Raw genomic sequence first — 24,672 nt, forward strand, 5'->3', positions numbered from 1 at the left:
CTGTACAACCAACTGACTTAGACCTTACAGGTCCGTTGTGATTCCACTGCGTGCCACAGGAACCTCATTTATTTTTCTTTATGGAACTTTTTTGGGGCGCTTATGAAACGCAGGATTGGTCCCATCCCAACGCCAGACAGTTCCGTAAGAGAATTATAGAAATGATTGCCTAGACAACCTGCTCTGATTTTAGCTAAGGCTTGGCAATTGCAAAGGAAGTACTCAACTGTTTCTTCCTCTTCCTCATCTCTACAACTTCTACAATATTCATGGAAGAAAACTTCTAATGCATAGCCGCCCCCGGTGCTTTGCAGTTTAGCAAAATTCCTCAGGAGAATTGAGTTTGTGGCCGCCATGATTAGCCTTCTTTTGCTCTGTGTTGGCCCACCGATGTTTCCCCTTAATCCCATTCTCGTGACCTTTGATGTTTTGGTAGCTGCATGCCGTATCTGAGCCCAGAAAGTAAGCCTGCAGTCAAGTTGAATACCTAAATACTTCAATACTTTTTAGGTCATTAGGGACGTGTCGCCATATTCGCGTCCTTATTATAACTTGGCTCAACTTCCTCATAGCCACTGGGTAATACCATTGTTCACTCCTACGCAAAATGCTTTACAAAGTCCAAAAAGTTCCAAAAGTTAAAAAAACATTATTGTTTTCATTATTATTATATTATTCATGAATAGTATTTTAAAGCGGCGATTAAATAATATCAATCGGTAAACATTTTATACCAAATATATGGAAAAGTGCATTTTTGCAAAGGAATTCAATAATTCAGTACTCAATAATTCAATTCCAAGCGTTGGGTAGATATTAAAAAAAATAAAGAAATAGGAGTCTAATTTCTGTGGCCCAAGAACAAATTCAAGAGTAGCACCATAAATTTTGTTTTTTTGACTATCCGCACGTAATTGTAAATGGAAGTATTTTTCATTCTACTGGCCTTTTGCTAGCTTTGCACGTTGTGCTTTTTGTTTCTCACAACAACAAATTCAATTAACTACTACCCAATGCTTAGCCATTTACAGTCATTTGTCTTGGCGGGCAAATTGTCTGAAAAGTGTCGTAAAGGTACAAAAGCGAAAAAAATCAATTTTTAAACACCAGCAACGATTTAAATTAACACCAGTTCAATTTGATAAATGCGTTTTTGTTTTTATTTTTGTATTTATTTTCTGTTAACGTGTGAGTGTGCCATTTTGTCACTGTGTTGCAATATGTTAGGCAACTCCCTGCAGACAATTTGAAAGTACAGAAAACATGGCTAACAAGACAAGCGCGACAACTACAACTGCAACCACAACAACAACACTTACTTACATAGATAACTGCTAGACAAGCCGTGCGCCTGCTTCACCAGTGTTTGCAGCGCTTCGATTGCCTATGGCAAGTTGTTGTTGTACTGCCTAGTGGTTCGACTGGTTGGCTGTTTTGGTTGACTGAAAGTCATGCCACATGTCATGTTCAATTGCAGACAACATTAATTCCTTGCTGCTTGGTACAAATGTCGTGCTGTCCCTGTGTGCTGTAATCCTTCTACTTCTACTACACCTACACACACACACACACATACATGCATACATCTATACGTAGTGCTTATAAGACGCATTGTGGCGATATCATTTTGTCATCTGTTGTCGCTGCTGCTGCAACTAACGACTCGCACGCTAACTGGCTGGCTGACTCACTGTAGTTAAAGTTATTCCCGTTTCCATCACGCGTAAATTGTTATTGCATACTTCGAGGCGTTCGCTGGGAAGGATTAGAAATATTGCTTTTGTGTTGTGCGCCTTTGTTGGTGTGTGTGTGGGTTTGTTTGTTACACTCGCTTCAACGCCATCCATTGATTGCGGAAGTGCATTTAGTCGGCATTAATAGTCATCGTTTGCAAACAGCTTGGCTGTGTGGCCTGGCGTGTTGATATTATCGATTGTCGTGGTGGCAGAGAGTTCAATAAATCTTTTTTCGGTCAATCATATGTCAACAGCGTCAGTGGAGTAGTGGTGCGCAATGCTTCAGGATTATATTGATTTGCATTATTTCGCGTGGATAATTTGTACGCCTATACTTGCACGGTTGGTAGCTGCTTAAGGCTACAGGGAACTGCTCTTTAGGAGTGGAATTCATAAGCAACTGAATCATTAAAAAAATTAGAAAAATAAAGGCTTAATAATTTATATGCATCCACTAATATGTCCAAATATGGTACACAAGTACACAGAAAATCGTAAAATATTTTTCGAAAGAGCATCACTCAAAATTAATTCCTCAATTTTCGCATCACTGGAAAGCCGAGGGTCTTAGATTGCTTGCGTGTAAGAATATTTCAGCTTGATGTTGTCACCTATTTGAATTAAAATTTATCCGTGCATGAAACAGCAAAACTATAGAAAGTTTTTTCTAATAGCTGTCGGGTGTTGACTCCATAATTATGGTTTTTGGCATGAAGACGGAACTTCGGGACACAGTTGCTATCTGAGCAGTATCCACTGTTTTTGGCACCTAAAGACGACCTGTTACCCACAGTTTCATTTGGAAGGAATGGAGCAATACAGAATGCATTCAGAGAGGTTTGACAGATATTTTATTTACCGATGGGTCCAAGAATGAAATAGGGTCTGAAGCCGGATGGTACTTAAACGATAGTACTAAGTATCACTATGCTATGGGGGAAATGGCAATTGTTTTTCAAGCGGAAATTTTTGCCATTCTGAAAGTAGCCGAATAGATAATCGAGAGGAGATGGAGCGGGAAACAGATTGTAATATAGTTTTCAGTGACAGTTAGGCTGCAATGAAGGCCCTGGAGAACGCGAAGCAAGTTTGTTCATTCTGTCGCAGTACAGACTAAGCTCGATTTATACCATTTTAACTGATCATTTGGGCTTACGAAAGATCTGTGCACGTTTCATGCCGCACAAGTTAACTGAGGACCAAAAATTGCTCAGAATTCAACATTCGAAAGACCTCATTAAATAGGCGGGAAAAGACGAGAACTTCGTTTACAACATTCTAACTGGTGATGAATAGTGGTGTTTCCAACATGAACCTGAAACTAAGCGTCGTCTAAGATGAGCCACCACCCAAAAAATTCCGTTTGGAGAAGTCAAAAATCAAGTCAATGGGCCAAACCGTCAATGAAATTTTCTATCTTGGCATTTTGAAGCGTTTGTTGCATCACATTCGTCGAATACGCCCTGAATATCGTGAAGGATGAAGCTGGGGTTTATTGCATGTTGATGCACCATCTCATCGATCAACTCTTGTGACTGATTTTTTGACCAGAAATCGTATTTTAAACATCAATAACTCAGCGGATTCGCCTGATATGGCTCCCTGCGACTTCTACCTACTCGAAAAATTGCATTTGGCCATGAAAGGAAAACGTTTTTTGCCCGTAGAGACCATCCAAAAGGCTTGTACCGACATCCTGACGGACATCAGAACCGAATAACGGTAGTGCACCTCTAAAAATCTTTTCACCATGGACGAACTTGCACATACTTCCTACCATCTAACATCAACTCTATTTAGTCTCGTTTCATCGCTGACTATAATATAACGCAACTGATTTTGATTTTTGCTCTCGAAAGAACTCCATTCTTACTTGTCGATCTATGCTGGCATCAATGGCTTCTGCCGTCCCTGTCATACAGCTTATCGTTCCATCGCCTGCGATATTCGCCGTGGCCAAAGTGCAAAGGTCCAAAATGCTTACACAGAATCTTTCTCTCAAATACTCCAAGCGTCGCTTCATCGGATTCACTGGGGATTTAGCGGAAGAAAGTCAAATTTGCAACATACCACCTACGCAATGTTTAATGGTATTTCTAAATTCCAGAATAGAACAAACAATAAAATCAAAAAGAATTACTGAACTCCGACTTACAGTTTTTTTTATAGATATGTCAAAAGCATAATTTTTTTATAGTATTGAACTGACTAAGAAAAAACTTCAAAGCCCAAGGTGGTTTTTTTTTCCTTTTGCTTGAGCCGACTTCCAATTTTTTATTTTTCACTTAGGGTACGATATTTTTATATATTTTAGCCGGAAGAACAAAGGCTGTGAAGCATTTGATTATCTATTTATAATTAATTTTACGAAAAAAAAAATTATATTCCTTCATATTCTTGTATCTGCAAGTTGAGCTACATTTACCTACGGTCAGAAACTAGTATCAACGTGTTGCTTAATAGCGTCTCTTTCAGTTTTAATCAATTGCAGGTGCCACCAGGCGCCACTGATTATTTTTTGGCAATGATAATAACTAAACGCTTTCTAGTGTGTGCATAATGATAACGAAACACTTTTAATTTTGTTTTGACATTTTGAGGGTAATTCAGAATTATGAACTTACATGTATCCTGTGCGTAAATATTTGCTGGCTTATATTAATAAAAAAAAAATTAAAATTTATGAATTTTAAAAAACATTGTTTTTTGAAAAAATTTAAAATTTTTTAAAAAAATAGTTTTTAAACATGTTCTTTTCATACACAAATATATACAACTTCGTTAGTAGTAAAAATGTAAATATTTTTTGGGATGTATACTTTTTTCCGCATCTCTGTACAAAAATCCCCAGTGTGCGCCACACGTTAGGGCGGGCATGATGAGAGCCTTGTATGTTAGTTTTGTTCGTCGAGAGACGACTTTAATACTCAATTGCCAACTTAATGTTAATTCTGGTTCCTAAATAAACGAAGTCTTTTAAAACCCCAAAAATACTAAAGTCAACAATGTCGTGGATGCCGATACGCGAGTGCGCCGACTGTTTGTTTGATGGAAGGAGGTACTTCGTTTTGTCCTCGTGCACCATTACACACACCCATTCGCTTTGCTTCTTTATCCAGTTTGGAGAAGGCTGAACTAACAGCGCGGTTGTTAAGGCCGATGATGTCAATATCAATGTCAGCAGCCCTCTTCCTGGGATCCTGTTTAGGCAATGTAACGATCATCCTATCAATCTGGCTATTAATCTTCCGTGCTTTCTTTTAAATAAAATTTTGAAAAAAATGTATTCAGATCGAAGTAAATGAATAGGTTTCAAGGAATGTGATAACATACAAAGTGGCGCAAAATGAATCATCCAATTTGGTTTTTCAATAAACTTTTTACGAAATAAAAACACATTATAAGGGACAAATATGGTTGACATACGACGTCATTGTCTGCCTTTCTGCGCCACCTTGTAGATACATATATCGCACCCTAAATACAAAAGGGTCACAACTCAAAATACTATATTAAGATTTTCAGGAGAGACGAAAAACGTTTTATGTAAAAATTATTGTAATATTTAAAGAAAATATTGTTCCATCATGAAAATATACAACATTGAAGAAGGTTCTACTATATTTTTTTCAATTTTATATTATGTTTGCGAAAATAAAACAAAATTTTGATTTATGACTCTTTAACTGAAATTTTTTCGATTAACTAGTGATATTATCTTAAGTTGTGCCTTTTTAACTGATAAAATGTTGTAATTTTATAAGTTTCCTAACCTAATTGAACTCACTTTTCACAACTAAAGAGGCACAATGCAAAATAATATACCACGAAATGTATCACTTTTTACAGTTGTAGAGGCAGAACTCAAAATAAAACTCTTTATGTGTAATAAAACTAATCAGCTGTTCTTGAGCCCATTAACGCAACTCAAAATAATGCTCTTTAGTTGATCGTGCAAAAGCAACACACTTGACATAAAAACAGACATAACTGTATTTTTGCAGTTAAAAAAGATAGTTATGTGAACGAAATATTTGCAGCAGTTAGAAATGTGTACTCTGAATTAATTTATGCAAAAAACTCAGTTTTGGAAAATTTTGAGTTGTGACCCTTTTGTATTTAGGGTGCGATATAGTAAATATAACTATTACTGTTATTCTTTTCTAAATTGTTAGTTTTAAGTCAGCAACAAACAAAGTCCAATCCTCCCAATGGAAGAGTATAGGAGCGTCACGAGTCGATAGCAGAAAATCGCCGAACACGCAAAACTCTTGCCTTATTTATGCCTCTCACAAACAAACTAAGCCACTATATTGCTAAAACCGTGAACATATCTTCAAGACGAGGGTACAAACCAAAAAACAAAAAATAATAATTACAATCGAAAGTCGAATGTACGTAGCCCACGAAATTTGCAAATTCACCTTATTTTTTTTAACAAACTTCGTATATTTCTCTAAATCCTCAGTCATTGACCGATTTCATATTTTTCTATTTCAATTTAATTATTTTCCTTCTTCCACAGGTGTATTACTTATACTTGTACATTGGAAGTATGATATTCCTGCTCTTCATGTATGCCACACTGCTGTGGGGTCGTCCGAAAATCCCGGCAAATATAAGTAAGTACCAGGAAGTAAAAAAAAAAAAAAATTAGTAACAACAATACCAAGTGAGCAGGCATCCCTTTAGCTGAAAAGCTTACGAATTTTTCATCCAAAGTTTTCATTTAATTTTAAACTATTCAATTAACTGTTGACATGTCATTTAATTTTTCATTTCCAACACAAAAATGTCTTACCGCATACATAGAAGCGAAATACAAACAAAAAGCAAACAACAAGAATAATAATTAATCAAAAAATGTAGAAAAAACAAGAGTATTGGTAATTAAAATGTTTTTCCACCATTTTATTTATTTTCGCCATTACGCGTGTCATTACCAAACATCAACGTTAATCGCGCCGAACATCCTTTCTTGCGTAATAAAACAACCCTTGCAAGCGTATACAGTTGCGGCAATTAAGATCCGGCCGCATTAAGAAGTAAAGGTTTTGCCAAAAATTTTGATAAAGATTTCGTTTTCTATACTGTGTATGAAAAAAAACAACAAAAACAAAATTAATTAATTCATAATTAAATAATAAAATTTATTATTTTTTGTTGCTATTTTATATTCATGTCAATGAAGTCATAAACCTATCTTGAACGTAGGTCTTGGGATGCGTCTTCAAAGATAAGTCAGTTAAGAGCTCAATTCGCCCAAATCAACACGGATTTGTATCGGGTCGTTCTACACTCAAAAGCTTGACTGTGTTTAGTGAGTATTGTATTTCAGCATTCTCTTCTGGGTGCCAAATTGATTGCATTTACACCGACTTTTCTAAAACCTTCGACACAGTTTCACCTACGGCGTTGATTGACTGGTTCGTTTGTCTAGATTTTCACTCTACTTTCCGCAATGGCTTAAATCCTTTGAATATATTAGAAGGAATTGATGTTCAATCTGGACCTTTTTTCGCAACTTCTGGCGTAGAATTCAGGATCCATTGGAGTATATTCTGTATATGAATGGTATTGGTTCTTGCTTTTCGTACGCCAATTTTCTTATATTCGCACGTTGCAATCAGTGGGGCGCTTCGATCTACTCCTACTCTAGCGCTTAATGCAATATTAAATGTGGTACCTGTAGACTTCGCAGGCAAAGCTGTCGCTACACGTCCCGCAACCAGACTAAGAGTTTCAATTACGGACACTCAAGCGCCCTTAAAAGCTTTGGGTTCATCCCCTTGACGACTGTTCAATGTGCATTCCTGCTTAATCCAAGCTGACCAGTCTCCACTCACATTCCATTTCAAGGGAAGAGTAGACAGGGTGCATTATTTGGAGGCAGGGCCTGGTGAACCTGTTCATGGATGGCTTGAAGTTGAATAGAAGGGATGGCAGATGAGTATTCTGCGAGGAGCTCCCCAACAGATTCTAGTTCAGGTTACTGGACCACTGCGGTGTATTCCATGAAGAGGTAGCGGCAATTAAAGAAGCAGCTGATTGGCTACTAATTTGTGTAATAACTGCTACGTGCACTCGAAACTGGTTCAAGATTGCCTGACTTCATTTTCGCTATTTCTTTGATATAATATAAGGCTTGTCTGGGTTATAGCGGCATAGCTGGAATCTGCGATGCGGATGAGTTGGGCAAACAGGGGACTTGTGAGGTAGTTTCACCACGAAATGAGACGATCGGGATGTCTGGATCCTGGAGAGGTGGGCTTCGTGTCAACTCAGCGAACACTGGACAAACACACAAACTGATTAAGTCAGAAAATCTTTCAGGCCACGAAACTGGTTGGCGCACGAGGGATCTCTTGAGGCTAACAAAATTTCAGTTCTCGAATTTCGCCCTCTCGATGCTCTTACAGCACATTGGGGATGAGGTATAGATGCTGTGAGACTCGGCATTACTACAAGTCCTTTTTGTGTCAGTTGTATGGAGGATGAGGTGGAATCACATCAACACCTGCTCCTCAGCTGCACTGTTATGATGCTCTGCACACTTCCTTCAGAGTAGTTGGCTGCTGCGTGAAGTGATTCGGATTTTTACGCTTGAGTCTTTCTATCCACTGAAACTTTGCTATTAAAATGGTGAAAGAGCCACTTCATGTGCAATATGGCATATTTTTGGATTATCACAGCAACTGTCTCAATACCAAAATCACGTTCGAGATCGCTACTGCCTTAGTACGGGAAGGCATGTTAACAGCACATTTCAAGACTTTGTCTTGAAACCTTTGCATTAGTTTGGGGCCATTATTTCTGGCTACAATAATAAATAATCAATAATGGATTTTTCCCCTCGACCTAATATTTGCAAATTATTGCTGGTACTTGAGCAACCTCCTAATTAGATTCTATACATCCATATTGGTTTGAGCATCTGGAATGAGGATAAAGCAGATCGCTTGCCTATAGGCCAGATCATGTTTCGGTATTTCATTTCCAATTCCTCTTTTTTCTTTTTAACATATTCGTTCCATTTGAGTTTAGTATTTAAAATCGTACCCAGATATTTAGCGGTGTTATGATGTGGGATTTGTAGTCCGTGTATGTACAAAGGCAGGTATCGGATTTTGTTGTAGGTAAAGGTACATATCAATTTTTGCCACTTAACTTTATGCGTCATCCTGTTGTCCATTCAGAGATGTTGTTGAGGTGACGTTGAAGTTTTGCAATTGACTCGAACTGCGGTTTACCAACCGAAAAAATGGCCGTTTCGTCTGCAAACGCGGCTGCTTCATGGGTAATTCGCAAGTAAAGGATGGGGCGCAAGCACTACCCTGCAGAATGCCAGCTTTAATTTCTTTGAGGGCGGAGCATATATCCCTCTATTTGATTCGACAAAAGCGAGCTGGCAAACATGATGTTAGTAGGTTGTGTTATTGTGTTGGTAGTAATGCGTTAATCCTACTGGGAAGACCACCGCGGCATAATTTGTCGATGGCTTTAGACATGTCAAGGAACACAGTTTTTCTTCAAAGGCGTTTTCAATAATTCGAGTTAATATGTGGACTTGATTGATGGTTGAATGCTTTGCTCGGCAACCAAGTTGGCGCGTAGTAATTGTATTCCTCTGTTCAATTAAGTGACTAAGATGCTTGACAAGCAGTCTTTCCATTAACTTTGAAAGCATAAGGCAATCATCGGAGATATGAGCCGATATGATGTGACATGCTGGTTTTCCTGGCTTGATAAACATTAGAACCTTAGCTGTTTTACAGGAGATGGGAATGTATTTTAATTTTTTCATCAATAAATTTTAGTATTTGTCTTATTTTAGTGAGTTTTATTTCCCGCTCTGGTAAAGTTTTGGTATAGTGTAAGATTATAGTAAAGTGCAAGTTTGAAGTAGCTCGAAATTTCCATTGATTTCTCATAGATTTCCCATTAGTTTTTTTCTTAAGATTTTGCCTATTTTCTTTTGCCATTCATTACTCATCATTTCTTTTGTATGATGTTGCCTGGTTTTTCTTCCCGTTGATTGTCTATCATTTTTTTCCTTACGACGTTGCCTATTTTCTCTTCCTATTGATTGTTCCTCATTTCTTCTGAACGATGTTGCCTATTTTCTCTTCCTGTTGATTGTTCATCACATTTCTCTACGATGTTGCCTGTTTTCTCTTCCGTTTGATTGCCGATCTCTTCTTTTCTAACGATGTTGCCTATTTTCTCTTCCCATCGATGGCTCCTCCTTTCTTCTGTACGATGTTGCCCATTTTCTCTTCCTATTAATTGGTCCTCCTTTCTTCTGTATTGTCTACTTCCTATTTTATCTTCCGATTGATTGTTCCTCATTTATTCTGTATTTTCTATTTCCTATTTTCCCTTCCGATTGATTGCTCCTTATATCTTCTGTACCATGTTGACTATTTCCCCTTCCGATTGATTGCTCATCATTTTTTCTCTACGATAATACCTATATACTCTTCATAAAAGGAAATGTCGTGCCATCACTATAAAGGGGTAATGCATAATGCCATCAATAGACAGGGCTTCCTGCAAAATGAGTTTTTCTTTGATATTGCGCAATAGCTGAAGGTATCAAATTTTAATAAATCATCTGCCTGCGTGTATTATTCCATGTACCACAAGAAGAGACAGGGCATTGTGAAAAAAGCACTCTCCGACCCAGCTGATATTTTAATTTGTCGATTCTTCAAGCGTATGACATTCTCTCGTTACAAAAATTGTTGTATTTTCATTCGCCCAAGAAAATTACTTTTTATTAATCAATTTGCTGTCCTTCGGACATCATAGGCAATTTTGATGCACTGTTGCAGTCAAAAGAAAATATTTTGTATGGGTTATTTAACTTTCAAACCAGTATGGAGAGGTTTTCCACTGAAGATTGCTTTTGTGATTAGCTGGTTGAAGTGCTGATTCACCAAGAATCCTGTTAGTTCTTCCGCATCATTTTGTAATACATCCTGGCTACCAACAAGTTATACGATTTATTCTTCAGGACTATACCCAGTCTGAAATTGAGGAATCGTATAGGTTTGTTTACTATATAAGGTTGTTTTGCTATGCTGGTCAGCTCTACGAGGTTTTCAAAAAGCGGTTTGCCAGGGTTAACATCCTCGCCTTCCATAGGGCAGGGCATTCATAGAATAAGAGGAAGATAGTTTCTTTTGGCTGTGTAAACGAGAGTATACTTTTATATTTTATACTCAGTACAGTATACTCTTTATGCCCATTTTGGCTACATACTCTCCTATAAACCAGAAACCAATGACTCGTAAGAATGTTTCTACACTTTTACACAAATTCCCTTTATAATGTCCTAGATATTTTTGAAAAATATTATTTACGCTGATGCGCTTTTTCTTTCAATTGGTAATTTTTACAGCTCCTGGGACTATTCGTCGTATAAGAGTGTCGCTCATTTTATGATTTTTCAAAAAATCTTCGATGGCAGATTTGCTGAATCGAACTTTTGCAATAATTTCCTTCGTACCACATTTTTTTTTTCGCCATGCCAATACAAAAATTTTGCTATTTCTTGCTTTAATTTTGCTTATACTTGACCTAACCTCAGCTTCTTTGGCACTTTCAAAATTAATTTTCTCGAAAAATAAATTACCATTAATAACAAAAAGCTTTCATCGCACGCATTTCAACCTGCATCTGATGCCTGTCAATGGCATGCATTTGTCACCTATTCCACTACTTGCCCGGATTTCAATGTGCACAACTGTGTTCACCGCAAAACACAAAAACAGAATAAATATTTCCGAAAACATGCAAGCGAACACTAATGTTATTTAATCCTTACTTTATCCTTCCTTTCTTTCTCTCACCGCTGCAGCATCACCAAGCAAATCCGCGTCAAAAGCGCGCTCCTCTACTGCCTCGGATAGTATGGATGAATCGGACACTGACAGCAATTCGATGCATAACAAACGCATACCGACGGTTATACCCGCCCGAAGGCCCTCGCTGCTGGCACCGCTCGGTCGACAACATCACTATGGATCCTTCTATCTGCGTATGGGTGCAGTGGGTGAGTATATTTGCGCATATGTATGTACTATAATTTGCGGGAAAACGTTAAATGTGTACATACACCCATTTATGTATGTGGGAGTGTGAAAATTAAAGTAGTAAAAATGAAGTGGAACGAAACAACTGCTGTAACTCTGTATAATCCTTTTTACTTACTTTCGTATGTATGGATGGATGTGTGTGTGTACATGCATGGTTGTGGGTATGTATGTGTTTGTATGTATGCATGTATCCACGTATTAATCGTCGAGCATCTTGAGTTGCGTGAAATAAAATCGCGCGGTCTCTCATAACCCTTGAATTTATGAAGATTTATTTGCTAGCTGGACAGCGTAAGCGTTTTTATGCATTTAATGAAAATTTATGAAGTTCCAGTATGTAGATATATTTAGATACTAAATGCTTGCTGGATATGCACTTACATACATACATATTTTCCTGATGCCGCAAAAGTATAAATTATTTGAAGTACTCTCACTTTAAGTGGCTTTTTTATGGTTTTGCAAACTGAGCAACACAGAATCCGCTACATTTCCCGTCAACAGTAAAGTCAACGTAGTGAATCAACATATTTTCCGCGCCATAAATTACTTGTATATAATGGGCACTTTGAAAAATTAAAAGCGAAAATATTGTCAGTTTTATACGATGTAAAGCAAAATTAATAAAAACATTTTTCTAATAGCGGTCGCCCCTCGGCAGGCAATGGCAAACCTCCGAGTGTATTTCTGCCATGAAAAAGCTCCTCATAAAAATATCTGCCGTTCGGAATCGGCTTGAAACTGTAGGTCCCTCCATTTGTGGAACAACATCAAGACGCACACCACAAATAGGAGGAGGAGCTCGGCCAAACACCTAACAGAAGTGTACGCGCCAATTATTTATTTTCTTTTTTTTTTATACGATGTTTACATTTTATTTTTTTAGTTAAAGATTTTATTGAAGGAGAGTGTACGAGTGTAGTTTTTTTCTAAGTTAACGAGAATATGACAAATAAGATTTTTTGTGAAAAAATAACAACGAAATTTCATAGTTGCTGGTGAGAGAGAAAATGCGTTTTCTCACTTTTTCGTAGTGTTGATATTCAGGGAAAGATTTCTTCTTTGATATTCTTTGATCTAAATATCCAAAGTTTACCAGAAGGCATACAAAAAAAGTGAGAAAATACAGCCTTTATATTATAATAAAATTATTTTTAAATGCATTCTGTCAAAAAGTACCGGGAATCGTTCAATAAAACGCAAAATATTTTAATTGTTTATGTGGAGGTTCTAGTCCAAAGGCCCGAAAATGTGCGTAATTTCATGTTTTTTTTTTTGAGAGTAGGCGAAAATGGGGAGTTGTGAGACACAGGGAGTTGTGAGACATTGTTACCTTTCGGCATTATTCATTTGCTTACATTCGATTTTAAGTGTCAACAACTGTTCTCGATGCGATCTCACTTTTCAGCTAGCATTGGTCATATTTACACGCATTCGACGCGTCTCTCCAGTTACTGTGTTTTGGAATTTCTCGGTAAGTTCTTTTCATCATTTGTTTTGCGATACATTCAATCAGTTGTTGAAACAAATTGCAAATGTTAATATATACAAATTATTAATTGTCCTATTAGCTTTGAATTTACACATTCACTTGGGCATGAACTGGCTTCGATGTGTTTATGACTACGCGGCCATTTATAAAAAAAAAACGATTTGGGGAGTTGTGAGACACCGTTTTTAACGCATCTTTCAGCAGCAATAATTTCAAGTTCATCAGAATTTGAAGAAGAAGAAGATTTCTGCATCATCTGCAAAGGTGCAATGCCGAAAAAGTTAAGCAGAAACAATTCCATTCATTGCAATGTATGCGATCGAGCTGTGCACCTAAAGTGTGCCAATTTACGAACTGGTTATTATACATGTTCTCATTGCGAATCATCAGATTGATGGCATTGCATTTTTTATACACTTTTTTATAACAATTGTCTTTTCTTTTTCATTTTTCATCTTAATAAAGAACTAACAACTAAAATAAGTCATCTTTATTGATTTAAACCATGGTGTCTCACAACTCCCCACATTTTTGTATTTTGTATTATATTTTATATTATTATATACAATTTTAATTTTAAGGAAAATTGTAGTTTTGTTAAATAGGCCATACCAATAGCTTCCAGTATTCATTCACTAAAGATTCCATCGTTGACATATGCAGAATATTAAGATTTTGAGTAATACAGGTCCAAAAACAAAACCCGTTTCACAACTCCCCATTCTCTCCTACATATAATACAAAATGGTAGCTCCAGCCTTCATGGTCGTGCGCGGGGCACTCTACAGTCCTGCCAAGTGATCTGAAACGAAAAAACCAAAAAAAAAATCTTAAAATGGATGAAATTCCGGAGGTCTTATGAATTTCCGATTTTTAAAAAAACCCTTTCTAAAAAAAAACACCTCTTCCCCTCTTTTTATTTGTTTTAACGTTAAGAAAACAATACTAAAAAATTTTTTCACAAAAAGCAGTTGCTCAAGGCAGCCTAAATTGAATAATCTTTAGTTTGAGCCACCAAACGTCCAAATCGGCTTAGTCGCTGAAGCGGAATAGCGTCCCGCGTCGAGAAAAACGCGTTTAACGGCTCCGAGCGCGCGCTTTTACCTGTTTTTTGGCTCTCCCGTGTATACGCTATAACTCGCAAAATCAATCAGATAGGGAAATATCCTTTTGCCTACATATTTTTAAGACCTTAAGGATGAAAATAAAGCAATACAAAAGAATACGTTTTTTTGGTCGATTTTGACTAGAACCTCCCGTTAATTATCAAAATGTATTTTGTCGCCTTCAAAATAGGCTTCATTCGAAGCAATACACGTTAGAAAACGATTAGTCCCGTCAGCAAAGCACCTTATAAACGCGTTTGAAGAGATATTCTTCAGCTCCTTCAGCGAATTCTCCTTAATGGCCTCTATCGACTCAAAGCGGTCTCCGCGGAGTGGCAATTTAAGTTTTGCGAAAAGAAAAAAGTCTCAGGGGGCTAAATCCGGTGAATACTGTGGTTGTTCGATGATGTTTGCCGAGTTTTTGTTAAAAAAAAGTATTTACAATATGAACCTTGAGAGTCGGTGTGTTATCATGGTGCAAGATCCATGAGTTTTATTTACATAAATTGGGCCGTTTCCTACGCACTTCCTTCCTTCTCTCTCAAACGTCGCATAACTCAAAAATAATATTCATTATTTACCGCAGTATCATTTCCAATGAATTCCGCGTACACAACACCCTGATAATCGAAGAAAACGAGGAGCATTACCTTCACTTTTGGCCGACTTTGACGTGGTTTTTTGGGTTTCGACTCATGCGGATAGCGCTATTCAGCCGCATGTTGACTGGTTTGCATGTCAAACTCATATACCCATGACTCATCACCTGTTATGATGTGTTGAATAAACCCTGGCAACGAATTCACTTGCTCAAGCATGTCTTCAGCCACCTTCTTCCGATGAATTTTTTGAAAGAAATTCAACTCTCTTGCTTCAAGTCGAGCAGGCACGCGTCTCATGCCCAATTGATGGTGTAAAATGTTGGGAATTGATTCGTGAGTCACGCCGCTTTCCGGCACCATTTTCTTGACTTTGTCGACGTTTTCATCCGTTGAAGACGTTGATGGATCTTCCAGGACTTCTCGACCCTCTGCAAAAGCCTTATACCACTCGTAGACCCATGTTTTTGATAAAGGAGTCTCGCCATCTCGGCGCTCTGTAACATTTTCAACGATTCAGCACACGAAGTCCCGTTCAAAACACGAAATTAAAGGGAAATTCTTTGTTCGATATTTTTATCCATAGTGAAAATCACAGAGCACACCTGCGGTTGACTGATGTAATTAAATGCCAAAAACAAGCTCATTGACAGATTACGCTCAAACTCAATCAATGTGTAACGCGCGCTCTTTAAATGAACACTTATCGATATTTTTTTTACGAATATATGTAATAAAAATTATCTTGGGTAATGGAAATCTTTATTTCGACCTTTACTTTGACGACTAATTGCTTGCTTGTTTGTATACTGCAGCTGTCTAGTTTCCAAGCGTTCAAACAGGATTGACTTACGACGCCATTTGCGAAATTTAGAATTAGTTTGAGAAAGTACTTGAATTTGGTTTACGATTTAAAAATTTATTTAAAGTTTGTATGACATTCAAATCAGGATATGGCCATTTATTTATCTCCAGATATTCTTCCCCAAAGCTTACAAAAGTACAACTGCTGCAAGGATTCTTTTAAAACTTTTTCTAATTCATTTCCCAATCGCTCATTCAGTGACGTTAGATTTCCCAAGGGACCTATAAAGTGATTGAAAACGGAGAAGAGCCATTTATTCTTATCCACTTTCATACTTACTCACACTTATACACGCATACATACATACATGCATACATACTTACACACATACACACACATATGTGAAACCAACAGTAGCAGCAACTGAGTTAAGCGTATTTTCTTCTTTTGCGTCTTAACATTTATTGCGAAATTCGAGCAATTTAAGGAAGTAGATATGAAATAGATACTAAAGCTTACATCTGTTTGCTCTTTTTTGTTCGTTTTGCCGAGCAAAAGTTATTTATTGCGCACCACTCAATAGTGGTTTATCTCCGAGAAATGTTTTGCGATAAGCAGCATCTTTTTTATTAATGTCTATTAGTTTTAAGCAAAACTCTTTAAATGCCTTAAAGACTACGAAATTTTGTAAGAAAAATGAACTTTCATTGAAAATCCTTAAAAAAATTCTTTAAATGACTTAAAGCAGTATGAAATTTTCTAAAAAAAAAAAATTAATTTTCTTTGAAAGTCCTTAATAAATTTCTTTAAACGCCTTAAAGCACTATGAAATTTTGTAAGAAAAATTAACTTTCATTGGAAATCCATTAAAAAAATTCTCTAAATGCCTTAGAGTAGTCTGAAATTTTCTAAAAAAAAAAAATTTCATTGAAAATCCTTTAAAAAAAATTCTTTAAATGACTTAAAGCTCTACGAAATTTTGTACGAAAAATAAACTTTCATTAAAAACCCTTTAAAAAATTCTTTAAACGCCTTAAAGCAGTATGAAATTTTGTAAGAAAAATGAACTTTCATTGAAAATCCTTAATGAATTTATTTAAATGCCTTAGAGTAGTCTGAAATTTTCTAAAAAAAAAACATTTCATTGAAAATCCTTTAAAAAAAATTCTTTAAATGACTTAAAGCTCTACGAAATTTTGTACGAAAAATAAACTTTCATTAAAAACCCTTTAAAAAATTCTTTAAACGCCTTAAAGCAGTATGAAATTTTGTAAGAAAAATGATCTTTCATTGAAAATCCTTAATGAATTTCTTTAAATGCCTTAGAGTAGTCTGAAATTTTCTAAAAAAAAAACATTTCATTGAAAATCCTTTAAAAAAAATTCTTTAAATGACTTAAAGCACTACGAAATTTTATATGAAAAATGAACTTTTATTGAAAATCCTTTAAAAAAAATTCTTTAAAAGCCTTAAAGGTTATGAAATTTAGTAGAAAAATTAACTTTCATTGAAAATCCTTTAAAAAAAATTCTTTAAAAGCCTTAAAGGTTATGAAATTTAGTAGAAAAATTAACTTTCATTGAAAAAATTTTCTAAAAAAAAAATTAATTTTTATTTTAATCCTTTAAAAAAATTTAGCCTTAAAAAATTTTGTAAGAAAAAATGAACTTTCATACCAAGTCCTTTAACTTATTTCAGCGCTGCAAATATTTTCCTTTCACTTTCACAAGTTTTTTTATTACTTTTTATTGTGCAAACAAATGCATGTTGACTCCCCGTCAATATTGCGTTTACGCCCACAAATTCCAGCTGTCGCCAAGTCATCAGTTTGCCAGATTACTTGCTAAGATTTTGACGGCAACTGCCACCTATTTTGTTAATTTTAATTTTGTTGCCTAATTACCTCCTTAATTTGGTTTATGATGCCTTTTATAGCAGCTATAAATTAAATTTTATATCTAATTTTATTTCAATAACATCGTTTCCCTTTTTCTTCTCATTTTATGTTTCCATATTCTTCATTGTAGCCTTTGGTATTGGCAGCATGATTTATTCGGGCTTGGAGTTTGGCCAATATTTCGAATTGAATCCGGACACCAAATGTCACAATGTACTTTTGGCATTGACACCAGCGACGCGCATGGCTTTCATTTTCATACAAATGTACTTTATATTCCTGAATAACGAGGTGAGTCTACTATTTACATACATATCTATAAGTAATGGGTGTTTTTCAAGAGCTTGAGAGCTTAAAATGATAATATGAAACAGGAGTATTTTTTGAAAGAATTTTTTTTATAATCTGGTAGATAATTTCATGGGACTTATTTTTTTAATATGACATTCGGCGTATATCCAACGCGCCCACGTGTTACATGGTCTATTCGATCAGTCCAATTTTTGACTACTTTTTCCAATAAATCTGGTCACATGGCGTGAATGGTGGCTTGAATATCGCAATAAATCGATTAATAAGCGGGCTGCGTGGCAAGTTGCGCCGTAATGTTGGAACCAAATATCAACGATGTTTAGTTGATTAATTTTGTGAACTTCAGTGAGCATAACTCGAGAGTCCTTGCCACTCACCGTAATTGAATATAACGAACTTTGGCAAAACGAAAAAATTTTTAATATAAATAGTTTCGAAGCTTCGAAGCGAAATAACAAAATATATTGCCACTAAACTTTAAATGATGTAATTATCAATAAAAAATCTAACAGTGTACATATGTTTGGCTTAATTACTGTATCTGGGAAACTAAACTAAAAAAATAATTTTATTTTAAATTTATGCAAATTTCGTTTTATCGTGGTTTTTAATTTTTATAAATATAACGAAACTGTAGACATACCGATATACAACTCTTCCAACTTCGGTATATAGAGGTTTTACTGTAAAATCTTTACTGCTAACAAATTTTCGCTGCACTCAGTGAAAGATTAAAGAAAAAACGACCCAAATTGGGAAAGGGTAAAACATGAGTTATCCACCAAGATAAAGCGTCATTAGCTCGGCATTGCTTGTCAATATGTTTTTAGCCAATAAAGATCATCCATACCAATAAAGATCATCCGATTTATTCATTACCTTTATTGCTTTATTGCAACGTGCGACTTTTCTTTGTTTCCTTAGATGGAATCTGCTTTCAAAGGAAGTCGATTTTAGTCTGTTGAAGCTGTAAAGGTCAGTGGCATGGGTATTGTGAGAGGTGACTGCAGGAAAATGCCTGTTCTAAGTCTAAAAGAGGGATTTATATTGAAGGTAGTGGTAATCTTATTAAAATATAAAACATAGTTTAAATACTCATTTGTGATGACTGCACGAATGCGCTTCTCGGTAGGCAAAGACAAACTTCCGAGTGCTTTTTTGTCATAAAAAATCTGCTCATAAAAAACCATCTGCCATTCGGAGGCGGCGCTAAACCAAAGAAGAGTGCATATATTGTACAAGTATTCAAGTAGTGTATAAAATCGGTGCGCTGTGGACTGAAGATTTTATTTCGTACTACTGCAAGTCAGAATACCTGTGACTTATATTAGAAGCAGCGCTGATTCGAAATGATCAGTCCAATTATTCGATTGAGGCATTTTGCCAATAAATAAAAAAAAAACCATTTGCCCTTCGAAGGCAGCATAAAGCTATAGGTCACTCCAGTTTGTGAACAACAGCAAAACACGCAACACAAATTCAAAGAGGAGCTCGGCACAAGGATATTGCGTTTTAGTTATTTAAAGTAAAAACTTTTAATGGGCAAAGCCACGATCAAAATCAAAAAATGTTTTAAAACCTTAATCTCGCTATATGAAAGCCACACCTAGTAATTTACTATATAAAATCCAATTTGTTAATAACAATTTGATTGAGTCCTTTATAATCTCAGAAATATGTGTACTTTATTTCAAAGGAACCTATATACGAGGGTTGCCATTTATATGTTACGTCCAATAATGAAAACATAGTAAAATAGAATGAAAAAGGCTTTATTATTTTTCAAATATTCTCCTTAGAAGTCAATAGACTTCTGCATTCGCTTGTACCAATTTTCAAAGCACTTTTGCTACTCAAAAGCGGAAACCTCCAAAATAAGATATTTAAAGGCTCCAGTGGTTTCTTCAGGTGTTGAAAAACGTCGATCTTTCATTTTATTTTTGATGTTCGGGAGTAAAAGGAGTCATTAGGTGCCAAATTAGAGCCAACTAATTCAATCTTTCAATTCTTCAATGCTGAAAAACTCTCTGGAGTGAGCTGATACGTGAGAGCTCGTATTGTTTTGGTGAATGATTATTCGTCTTTGGGGATTGCTTTTCCTTAACTCTTCGAAAACTTCTAGCAAACGGTGAAGAATTATTCGCCTTTTGGTGAAGGATTAATCGTCTTTGCCGATTGGTTTTCCTTAACTCTTCGAAAACTTCTGGCAAACGGCTGTGTACGACTCAGAATGGACTGTCTTAAGTTTCTCTTCTTAAATAAAGTTGCGTTATGACTAGACTTTCTACAAAAACAGAAGATCATATCCTTTGGGGGCTTCTCACGCAAACAAATTTTGTTGGATTAAGTTTGTGTTGGAACACCTATAATGTCGACTGCTTTTATGTTTTCGACTCGATTAGATCTCAGACTCGCCAACTGTTACGATATAGTGGACGTGTTTTGAGACATCGCGGCTGAATTTCTTTAAAATTTCTTTACACCAATTGACATGAGCTTTTTTGTTTTTGGCAATTGTCCAATTATGCGGTATCCAAAGAGAACAACTCTTCTTGATGACCAAATGCTTATGCAATATTGTATGTATATATGTTGGCCCCACTAATGCCCAAGAATAAATCAGCACACGATATTTTCCACGAGTTAAGTCCATTGTTTGGACGAGGTGAGTTTTTCAACGAAATTTTTTTGAAAAAAAAGAACAAATGAAGGTCGTAAGTGAAAACATTAGATGTAAGATTATACCAAAGAATACCAAACTTTTCTATAAAAATATCGAATTACAGCTCATTACACGTGGTGTTGTAAGAGCGCAAAATATAAAATCCAACTCTTGTATTATGTTTTCTTCATTTTGTGCGAATATATGTATATATTTTTGTATCATCTTCACATTGCCATATTTTTTGTATAACTGATATCTCTTTCTTGCAGCAAATTAAAGTCTACCGCTACAAGATAATCGCCCGCTTCGGTCTCATGCATATGATTGGCACCAATTTGGCCGTCTGGCTGAATGTACTCATACAGGAAACGAAACACGAAATTCTCACATTTTACAACCCGGAAAATCGCACACTACGCATATCACATCGCATTCCAGGCCATTCGCGCGGACATGCCATTGCACCGGCGGTCATTACATCCGATCCGACGGCACACTTGCGTGTACCGCGTGGCCTCAAGGGTCCGTATCAGATTTTCGAGTGTCGACGAACCAACATACTCGGCACTCTCGTACAAGATGCTTCGCCATTTCTCTTTCCCTGCACCATTGAGTATTCACTCATTTGCGCCGCCATTCTGTATGTGATGTGGCGTAGTATTTCGCGCCCGCAAACACCAGCGCCACAACGTCCGGATACGATCAGTTCGCCGATGAAGCGTTCTCCACATCACTATTCGGTGGATTGTGCGCGCGCGCACAAGGGTCTCTTCGTTGGCATACTCATACTCGTGCTGACCATCATTTCGCTCATTCTCTTCTTCGTGTTGATCTCGCGACCGGATTTTGTCGCCCTGGCCGTCACCGAAGTGACCATCTGTGAGCTGCTCATCTACGGCACTGCCACCATAGCGACACTCATTGGCATGATACAAATAAGGCATCTGCAGTACGATTGGTATCGCAGCTTCTCCTTGGATGATATTCTATTAGTCGGTGCACAGACTGGTTCCTTTTTATACAACATATTCACGGTAATTGCGGGACATTTTACACTACGCAGCGACGATATGCTAGTGCCCTTGAATGCACTCGCCTCCATTGTGCAAACTGCTTGCCAAACGTTGTTCATATTGGATGCCAGCCGGCGGCAAGCCATCACACCGGAGCATATACGTAAGAAACCTGGACGAGAAATTGTGACCTTTATGCTGGTGGTGAATTTAGCCATGTGGGCTATTAGTACGCTAGAAAAATCACGCGCCGAATCACATCCCATACAGCTGAATTTCTACGGTCTTTGGGCGTGGACGATAATTACGCATGTCTCCATGCCATTGGCAATATTCTATCGTTTTCACTCAACTGTTTGTCTGTGTGAAATCTGGAAGAGGGCTTACAAACTCAAACCGGCCTATATGTGAGAGTTTGCGCGCGAGCGCATTGCAAGCATTGCGCAACAGCAACAATTCTGTGAAGATCTCAAAACCAATCTGTCGTACTGTTATTGCTCGACAACACTGGCCGGTGGCGAACTCGAAACCGTCGAAGAGGCGGAGAGTGGCGAGAGCAACGGCTACGAAGAAGATGACGAGGGTGAAGATGGTGGCAATGGCGACGTTGGTGGCGCTGGTACCGATACAACCACAGCGGTGCTAGAGGGTGGCACCGGTACCGGCACTGTAGCAACCGAAGAAGAGGAATTGGAGACAACGGACGGTGATGAACTGGAAGTGACACAACGACCAAAACAAACCAAATCAAATGGCCGTGAACAGAAAAAACAGCAGCAACAGCAGCAGCAACCCAGACAAAGACATGTCAAGTTAGTGGGCGGTAATGGTAATGGTGGAGGTGATGGTAGTGGTGGTGGTGGTGGTGGTGGTTTCAGTGGTAAACCTGCCCCATTTTGTCCGGTATTCATAATAAATGGTGAATGAGTTTACGAGGATTTTGAGTTCATCGATGCGGGTAGCGATCGCGAGCTCACGTTCGTTTAAGGCGGCAGTGCACAAATAGGCATCTAGGGCGTTTAGGGCGTGGAGGGACCGTAGGAAAAGTATAGGGTTTGGATTAAAAGTACGATCAGCGCTTAAATAGAAAACAAGAAGCCGCGAACTTTACTAATAGTTGTGTTATGCATAGAGGGGAAAAGATGTGGAATTTCTTTTTCAAAGCAAACATATCCTGCGAGTTTAGTACTTGAAATTTATTAAATAATAAAATAAAATAAAATAAAAAAAAAATAAAATAAAATAAAATAAAATAAAATAAAAAAAAATAAAATAAAATTAAAAAAAAAAATGGCAAGTCAAATTTTAGCGCAAAACTAAAGTGAAAATCAACTCAAAAACGCAAAAATCAAAAAACAAAAACATAGTAGCATAAAAAAGTGTAGCTACTCAAAAACTTGGTATCTATATAAAGCAGATACCATAGTATTTTTTGTTGGGACTTGCAAGACCTGTGGTTTAATGTAGGGAAATAACCACAGCCTGTTTGTGAAGAAAGCGTAAGTTTGCTTATTATTTTATAGCTAAAATCTGGCGTCTGTTAAATATTACAGTGAGTGGTATTAAAAATCGTACAGTGATTTGTTTTGCATTGTTAATTTTTTTGTTGTTGTTGGTGTATTTTAGAAATATGGTTTAAATGGTATACATCAAAAAAGCAAACTTTTCAAAAAACTTGAAAAAATTTTGAAAATTTCAAAAAAAATTTAAACTGTTAACATTTAAAGTCAAACATTTCAAAAAGTTACCCTCTTTTCAGGAAAATACAAACTTAAAAAAATAACATTTTCAAAAAATGTTTCAGAAACTTTTCAAGAAAATACAAACTTTTTAAAAACCTTAAACCTATACTGAAAATTTCAAAAAAATTTAGCAAGTTACAAACATTTCAAGAAAATAGAAACTGTAAAAACAAATTTTCAATAAATTTTTCAAGAAAACAACTTCAAAATATACGCACAAAAAAATGCAATAAATTTTTCAAAAAATTTTCAAGGAAACACAAACTTTTTAAAACCTTTGAACAAATTTTGAAAATTTCAAAAAAAATTTAAAACGTTAAAAACGCTTCACAAAGTTACAAACTTTTTATAGAAAATAGTATAATAACTTAAAAAAAATAAAAATTATTCAATAAATTTTTCCGAAAGTACAAACTTAAAAATATATACAAAAAAAATTTTCAATAAATTTTTCAAGAAAATGCAAACTTAAGAATATTAAAAAAAAATTAAATTTTTAATAAATTTTTCAGAAACTTTTCAAGAAAATACAAACCTAAAAATATATAAAAAAAAATAAAATTTTTAACACATTTTTGACAAATTTTCCAAGAAAATACAAACTAATAAAAACCTTGAACAAATTATGAAAAATTCAAAAGTTAAAAACTTTTCAAAAGTTAAAAATTTTTCAAAAAGTTGCAAACTTTTCACGAAAAAATAAATTGAAAAATGCAAATTTCAATGTGTTTTCAAAAATTCTTCTAGAAAATAGAAACTAAAAAAAAAATATAAAAAAATTAAGTTTTTAATAAATTTTTCAAAAACTTTCCAAGAAAATTCAATCTTTTTAGATACCTTCAACAAGTTTTGACAATTTCAAAAAAATTTAAAAAGTTACAAATTTTTGAAAAAATTGCAAAACTTTCAAAAACTTACAAACTTTTCAAAAAAATTCAAACTAAATAAAAATAAAAAAATAAAATAAAAGTTTCAATAAATTTTTCAAAATTTTTTTGAAGAAAAGAAATAAAAAAATAAATTTTCTATAAATTTTTCAAAACTTTTTGGGTATGAGGCTTATAGTCCCAGCATTTGTAAAATAAAGTGCAAGTGATAAAGCCTAAATTACCATAAATCGACATTTTTTTCTTGGTGCCATTAGAGCCACTAGTGTAATTAGGGTCTCCAACTATTGCGACGAAACTTACGACTTAGGAGGTTTT

The 24,672-nt window shown here is 35.9% G+C and overlaps 1 protein-coding gene across 1 annotated transcript in view; it reads left to right on the forward strand.

Moving 5' to 3' along the window:
• Nucleotides 1-22,533, forward strand: part of LOC129237129 (proton channel OtopLc) — a 187,195-nt gene extending 164,662 nt beyond the window's left edge. The window contains exons 4-7 of the mRNA XM_054871605.1: nt 6,262-6,358; nt 11,599-11,793; nt 17,866-18,026; nt 20,982-22,533. Coding sequence (XP_054727580.1) covers nt 6,262-6,358; nt 11,599-11,793; nt 17,866-18,026; nt 20,982-22,136 — 1,608 coding nt within the window. The 3' untranslated portion in view covers nt 22,137-22,533. The remainder of the gene's footprint in view (nt 1-6,261; nt 6,359-11,598; nt 11,794-17,865; nt 18,027-20,981) is intronic.
• The last annotated feature ends 2,139 nt before the right edge of the window (nt 22,534-24,672 follow it).

This window comes from Anastrepha obliqua, chromosome 2 (genome assembly GCF_027943255.1).
Source record: "Anastrepha obliqua isolate idAnaObli1 chromosome 2, idAnaObli1_1.0, whole genome shotgun sequence".
NCBI lineage: Eukaryota > Metazoa > Arthropoda > Insecta > Diptera > Tephritidae > Anastrepha > Anastrepha obliqua.